The sequence below is a fragment of the Pteropus alecto genome, unplaced genomic scaffold (assembly GCF_000325575.1).
Source record: "Pteropus alecto unplaced genomic scaffold, ASM32557v1 scaffold7, whole genome shotgun sequence".
Taxonomy (NCBI): Eukaryota; Metazoa; Chordata; class Mammalia; order Chiroptera; family Pteropodidae; genus Pteropus; species Pteropus alecto.
Window position 1 is genome coordinate 44,654,961 of NW_006494614.1, and position 7,811 is coordinate 44,662,771.

At 36.4% G+C, this 7,811-nt stretch overlaps 1 protein-coding gene across 1 annotated transcript in view; it reads right to left on the minus strand.

The window, feature by feature from the left end:
* Positions 1-7,811, minus strand: part of DNAH8 (dynein axonemal heavy chain 8) — a 307,121-nt gene that overhangs the window by 146,541 nt on the left and 152,769 nt on the right. The window contains exons 45-51 of the mRNA XM_006926591.3: positions 7,143-7,229; positions 6,941-7,048; positions 5,935-6,069; positions 4,063-4,224; positions 1,817-2,063; positions 1,485-1,726; positions 1,256-1,396 (exon numbers count right to left, since the gene is read on the minus strand). Coding sequence (XP_006926653.1) covers positions 1,256-1,396; positions 1,485-1,726; positions 1,817-2,063; positions 4,063-4,224; positions 5,935-6,069; positions 6,941-7,048; positions 7,143-7,229 — 1,122 coding nt within the window. The remainder of the gene's footprint in view (positions 1-1,255; positions 1,397-1,484; positions 1,727-1,816; positions 2,064-4,062; positions 4,225-5,934; positions 6,070-6,940; positions 7,049-7,142; positions 7,230-7,811) is intronic.

The window sequence follows — 7,811 nt, forward strand, 5'->3', positions numbered from 1 at the left end:
AGGAAAGAAAAGAAATATATCTCCAGATAATCCTTGATCACTGCCCAACGGCCATCAACATTTAAAAGAAAAGTCATGTTTGCTTTGACAGGCTGCAAGGTCTAGCAGAAAGGATGGTGACCTGGTAATCTGGAGGTTTAGTGTCTACTTACTCCCTGCTCATGACTCTAAACTTTCTGAGTTTCAGTTTTCTGATTGGAAAAGCAAAAAGCCTAGACTAGATGTTTTCTAAAGTAAATTCTGGTTCTGAAGTTCGGTTACTCCGAATTTTCTAGATCAAAGATTTTACTTATTTTTGACATTTTGCAGAGCTCAGGCAACTGTGGCCCAGGGGCCAGCCACCTGTTTGACAATAGAGTCACACTCATTCACATAGGCATTGTGTCTGACTGCTTTTGCCATACAAGAGCAGAGTTCAGTGGTTGAGACAGAGTTGTGTAAAGCCTAAAATATTTACTTGTGCAAAGCCTAAAATATTGGCCATCTGCCAACATCAGAGAGAAATATATCTACAGTAAGACATCCTCAGCCTTTCAAAACAAAATTATTTCAAGACAGGATTTACACTTATGTTATGCATTTTAAAGCAATTGCTAAATATTCATTGATTTCAGCCTTATGTATTATTTCTAACCTACCCATCCTCACTGACTGATGTCCCTTACACTAATGAAAGCATTAGAATGGATAATGAGAGATCACTTATAGACTTGAATCAGGTGAGCACTTAAATACCTGTGCTTAGTTCTGTTTTTTTTTTTTTTCTTTTTTCTAAAGACTAATAAGGAATGAGGATGGAAAAAAGAAATACTATAAACTACTTGGAGAATTGTTTAAAGGTTTCCCCATGTGATATGTATGAAATTTGCAAAGCCCAGATTGCCATCCAAGTTTTCCTGATTGCCACCAGCTCATTTTTTGTTCTTTTCTGCACTGCCGGCTTTATTTATTTATGTTGTCTACTCTCATTATTGGACATACTTTCTGGAAAGTTGCTAAGCTTGACAATGGGAAAGATCATTCATTCCTCTTCCCCTGATAACAACTTCCTGGGAAGTGGAAATAAGAAAGAGATCGTAGTAAGAGCATTAACAAGCTCTTTATTAGGAATCCAATGTCTCAGGCCTTTACAGCCACATGATAAGATTTCTATGGACTGCACGAATTTTCTATTTCAGATGCCTCTAAATTGCAACTTAGTGGGGAAAAAAAAATCTCAACTCTAAGTAGCAAGAGTACAAAAAAAAAATCTTACTTGCACAATATAGTTGCACTCTAAGAGATGCATTTTTGGACTGAGGTTTAGTTTCATAAATATATGTATATCTTCAAATATTTTATCATAAAGAGTTTGGAATACAGAAGCTTCCTGTGTAGTGCGCTTGTTCAACCATGCCTGCGGCAAAGAAACAGAATCTCTGTTTATGAAGAAAATGAAACATTGAAAGACACTGAGCACACTTCTGCAGGTCTCTCATCCCCACCTGTAATATCGGCTTCCAGCTGAGAGCAGAGCTGCTGATATAGACCATGCCCATCCTAGAAACTGTGGCAGGAGAGGCGTTCTCAATATTGTGGACCTCAAACAAAAGCTTACAACTAGGGGACATGGGGATGCGATCTCCATTAGCTAACGTGAGCGTTTTATTGTCGTCCAACACAGAATTTAAGTTCTCAATCCAAATGGCATCCACAGGGCCATCTAAAATAAGGAAAATGTTTTCACCTGTGAAAAATTAAACAAAAAATTAAGCGAATAACCATTATTAATAAACTGCCAGGAAAAAATTGATCACAAAGGAGAGCTTATGTGTACCTTTTTTAGCTTTTAATGTTTTTCTCCACAGAGTAGAAAAAATCCCATCTGTCCAATCATTGGTAGCAGTGTCCAGTCTGCCAAACATTTGAGGCGCAGTAATAGCTTTTGGATTCATTCGCATTTCTCTATGAGGCCTGCCGCATTCTGTTAATGCCTTCATCAGGATTGTTATCACAGTTGTCTTCCCTGAACCACTGGGCCCAAGAGTCATCAAGCCATGACGTACCAGCGATGTCTCATATAACTATGCAATGAAATGAAAAAATCAATTTAAAAATGTAACTTATAAGTCTCTTGCTGACATTCATAGAAGTGGTGTATTGAAATATAAAAGGTTTTTAATAAGCGCTTCATTAAAGTAACTAATTCACTACTTAAAAGATGAGAATATGTAAAAAATGTGGAGGTTTTTTTGTTTTATTAGATGTGGATAGCAAATTAGCACCACACTATAAAATGATGTAAGTGATACGGTAATGACAATGTGGAACTTGAATTACATTTTGGAAATAATTGATTCAGGATCTAGTTTTTGCTTCTCAAACTACTATTCCTTTTGATTTTGTTTTGCGGATACATTTTGTTTTGAGAGCAGATTTTCCTCTTTCTCGGCATGCATTGTGATGATACCGCCCCCTCGTGGTGGAAAGCCGTGACACAAATCATCATCAGGAAGATGCAGGTTAAACATTCGCCTTCTGGTTCCCCAGAAACATAGTTTGAGTTGAGGATTCTTGTGCAAGTTGATTTATCCAGGGAGTGCTCCCAGGAGAAACTGATAAGAAGGTGGGGGAAGCAGAACAGGAAAGGGGAGAAGCCAAGCAAGGTGTGATTGAGGACAAAATCCGGTAGAAGGTAGACTTAAGACTGGCCCTGCAGGACACTCTAGAATGTGTCACCTCAGTGTTTGTTCCATCAGGAAGCAGGGGAGCTTGTCTTTCCTACTCTATCACCCATCAGTCCTTAACTAAGAAGTTGTTGGTTGGAGGTGGGTGGGAAATAAAATCCTAGGCATGACACTGCCTGCTCTTTGTGCCTGCCAACAGAGTGGCTCCAGTTCTCCAAAAGGGAGTGGTGAATGTGGGTGAATGTATTAGAATCATACAGAAGTTGAATGTATTAGAATCACACATAGAAAAGGTAAAAGAGATTCGAGGAGACACACCAAGCACATGGACAGTGTCACAACATCCTGTCTATTGTTTTCTTAATAAAAAAGTAAGAAGTCAAAGGTCTCACAGCTAATCAGAGGTAGAATTTGAGTTCTTAACCCATATTTTAAAAGCAACAGAGGCGCTGGCCATAACATTCTGTTAAAGAGTAATATTATTGACATCAAAAAAGAATACAATATTCTAGTCCCCACCCATTGAGATGACTAGGATTTTAATACTCAGTATACTGTATGCATAGCCTATATAAAATGTTTTCCTAGAAATTAAAAAAGTTTATTTTTAATGGTTTCCAATGCGTGGATGATGAAAAATACTTAAACTTTTAAACTATAAATATTTCCTTGCAAGATTTGGATATGTTTCATATACTTGCACTTCTTATAATCTGGCAAAAACAGTTAAGTTAAAATAAGAATTTTTTTTTCAAATGCAGTTTTTAATACTCTCCACAATTTCAGCTCATTCATATTCCAAAAGCCCTGGAAAATAACCCCAAAACATCAAGCTTGTACAGATTTAATCCTGCGTCTCTGCTACAGCTTCTTGACTCTGCTGATAAAGTGATTGGGTAGTTGTCACAACAGGTGAAATGTGATACAAAGACACCAAGAAATGCAGATAAAGATTCAAGTTTTAGTGTAGGTGTGTGTGAACATGTCTACACACAAAGTAGGAGCAAAGTAACACTACCAGATTCCTCAGGCTCCATTCCCCACAAAGGCACCCAGCCATGGACAATACTGCCAAATTGGCACAAAAAGCCAACTGGATCATTCCATCTCTCTCAGTTTTTATAACTTAATATCCCCTCTCAATTGTTCTGGAAATTCTGGTTACCCAACCTTCTCACCAAGTGGAAGTAACCTCAGTAAACTACTACTTGTTTACTGTGAGGCAGGGTAAATCCAAACTGTTTCTTTCACAAGACTCTTCTTGCTTTGATGCACTTTAATTTAGTTTCAACATGTAGATCAAGTAAGACTAATATCATGAGTTCTTCTCTTCACACGGTGATCTTTAACAACACACGCTTATCGTTATACTACTAATAAATTAAAATTTCTTTACCTGCACAAGTTTGAGGTTCCAGGGTGGATGGTTAATCAAACCTTCTATACGGACCTGGTTGGCTACTGCAGCTTGTAGTTCCGCATAAGTACTACTATCCAGTTGCAATCCTGGAAACAGGTCATTGATTAAGCTGAGGAACAGTGGTTCATCTTCATCAACCTAAGATGGCATAGAATAAATTTACTCTAGTCAACATGTGTTTATCAACCAGCTAGCAAACACATAGCAGTTACCATTTTATGGCTAGAGAATCATTTATTACTCTCTTAACCAGACTTGTATCCTCTAGTATTTTCTCCTGAACACCACCGCTGAATCCACTTTACCTATAGCATTGCACCCAAAGTTCCTTGGCATTTAACGTCTTCTATAGTCTACGGCTCCAAGGTTTGATCTCACTCCTTTATCATATGAAGGATCTGCTTCTCCCAGACAGGCATACACATTAACCTTAAACACATGCAATTAATAGTCCCAACCCCATGAGAATAGAATATTAATATTTCATTTAAATAAGAAAAATATCCATAATCCTGCATGACTGCCTCATCCAATGTCAGGTGGAAAACCATGAGAACAGAGTTCTGGCTTCTTATAAGCAGTAGATATGAGTAAACTGATTCTCATCCTCATTAGCTATGTCTTTAATGCCTAGATCACCCCATTCCCAACAGCTGATCACTTCTGATTTCTCCTTATTTTGGTGGGTTTCCCTGATGGTTTCTAGAATTCTTGTCTAGGAGTTTCAAGAATACTACTATTTAAGGGCAGTGAAGTGTACTTGAAAGAGCATAGAATTTGGCATCAGAAAGTCCTATGGATTTTTGTTACAGCTTCTCAACTGACCGTGACTGTGGATGGGTTCTTCAAACTCTCTGAGTCTTGATTCCCTTATAAGTAAAATGGCGACAAGCACATTAGCCACCCATATCCCACAGAGTAGGTGTGAGACTCAAACAAGACAATACCCCTGCAAAGGCTAATACTAATGAACTACACAGATGTAAATTGTTAGCTCTTGTAATTAGAATGCAAATTTCCTAAGAATCATTTATTCCTCAACCTTGTTCTCCCAGGGCAGGGACACAATATGTAGGCTAGAAAGGCCCTACAATAAATACCACATGAACCTGTCCATCAGCTAATTCAGAACAACCTGGCTATCATCGTGACAAGGAGGAAAGCAGTGAAATAGCTATTATAATCTCCACAGCAAACTTTCAATGCATATCGGAAAACAGAAATAATGTTGATGTTTTGGGAGAGACATATAAGCTAATCATATAAAAACAAAACCAAAAGTTCTTGTGATTTCCTGCGAATCCAGATTATCATATTTACATTATGAATTGTTAACATTATGTATTACATTATGAACAATGGTAAAAGACCATTAATACGAAGCCCACTGATGAAGCCTGATTTACAGCACATAACTGACAAGAGGTTGAATTTCCAGCCCAAGTTGGTCATACAAGGCTATGGTTTTTCAGCCTTCTGGAAGCACAGTGGTTACTTCACACACCCATTGTCCCAGCAATTATTAATGCTCACGCCTTAACGTGAGCCAACCCTCACCTGTCATCCAAGTAGAAAGAAAGCAGGGGAAAGGGAGGAGGTAGATTAGGGTAAAGGGGGTCAAATATACGGCAATGGAAGATTTGACTTTGAGTGGTGAACACACAATGCAATATACGGATGATGTATTATTGAATTGTACACTTGAAGCCTATGTAATTTTATTAACCAATGCCACCCCCAATAAATTTAATAAAAATGAAATAAAATAAGGCACAGAAAAATTGTTAAATGAAATAAAGAAAAAAGAAAAAATCTTGAAAGAAAAGTGAATTCAGAGAAGAAAGGTACCAATTTAGAAAGGTTCATATCTCTTAGTCCTCTCATGACAGTGCTTAATTCACTATCTTCTGGTCTGGCTCTTTTCTGAGATCCAAGTGTCCTCAACACAGATAAAATGTTTCTCAACCCAAAATCATAATGGACCTAAGATGGGAAAAGAGGGAAAAAAGATTATTTAATTGAAAAGCTCTAAATGTAGACCCACTATATACATATAAGTAGATCTTCTTGATACATATATATATACTGTAGTTTTGGAGGGGCTAAACTGCAAAGTTTTATTAGCTCAATTCTTCCACTTTTCCTTTGACTGAAAAATGATCATTCCATTGGAAAGATCAAGCTGTATGATACAGTGTTCACACTTTAAATATCTTTGAGAATAAGATGATCTGATACAGATTAAAATGTATAACCAAACGGTTTTATACTATGTGATTTCATTTACATGACATTCTTGAAATAAAATTATAGAAATGGAGAAAAGATTAATGGCTTCAAGGAGTTAGAGATTTGAGAGAGAAGTGGCTGTGGCTATAAAAGAGTGGCATGAGGGAACCTTGTGGTAATAAAACAGTTCCATATGTTGACTGTGGTGGTGGTTATACGAATCTACACATGTGACACAATTGCACTGAAACACATGCATACACAAACACATACACATGAGTGCATGTATAGTTGGTGAAATCTTAAACTCTGTGAATTGTAGCAATATCAATTTCCTGGTTTTGTTATCGTACTATAGTCATAAAACATCGACACTGCAGAAAGCAGAGGAAGAATACACGAGACCTCTGTACATTTCTTTGCAACTTCCTTTGAATCTATAATTATTCCAAAATGAAAGGTTTTAAAAATACGTAACCAACGAGTCAAAGTTTTTTATAAATACATTTTAGAAAAGAGTCAATGAGATTTTTTTAAGCTCGTTGATTAGCACTTATCAAGTTAAAATTGTAAAGTAAAAAAAACAAGTTCTCTGGCTAAGGGAAGAAAAAATACACAGAGTTACCTGCTTAGTAAGTTGCTCCTCACAGAGTTTATAAAGAACATAAAACTTTTGAGCCAAGATAACATTTTCGAGAAAACCACAGCTTGCAAGTTTAACTCGCATAATGATCTGAAAAATTAATATAGTGAGGTTTTTCAACAACTTTAGTAAACAACAAGTTAAGAACATAAATTATACTCAGCTTTAAAATCCCAATGCATACCTGTCTATCAGGAACCATCATAGCAACCGTTCTAAACTGAATTTTTAAGTTTTCTGGTAGTTCTTGGCGCCCAGCATATCCGGGGTTCTAAAAGTTAAAATTATTTAATTTCCAATTATTGATATAAATTTCATTTCATGAATATAAATACATTTCAAATTCCAAATTCAGATTCTAAGGTGTATTGGAAAAACATTAAATTCATAAAACCTCCCTCCTTTCTCAAAAATGTATATTGGACCATGCATATTTATTAAGGCCACATCACTCGCTTTTACACATTTCCATTTTCTTTAAACTAACAAAGACACAAACATACCACTTTGTGTAGCAAAAATTAAGCATCTGTTTATCTTTCGGTTAAGAAAGTAGAAAAGAAAATGAAAAAAAAGAAAACCGAATAAATACAGGGATAATTATGATCGAAGTGTTATTGAAAGAGAAAGTTAGTTTAGAATTTCATACTGATTAGTCTACTTAGGTAATTTTAATTTCCTCTCTTCAATTACTCTTTTCAATCAGAATTATAGAGTTCTTTGGCTGACATGTACCATTTAAAAACCTCATGGGGGTGAAAGGAAATAAAGACGGAAATGACAAGAAAAATGCTGGAAAGGACAAACATAGAGATGGAAAGGAAGCCAAGGCCTCAGAAAGTACCTACAGGTT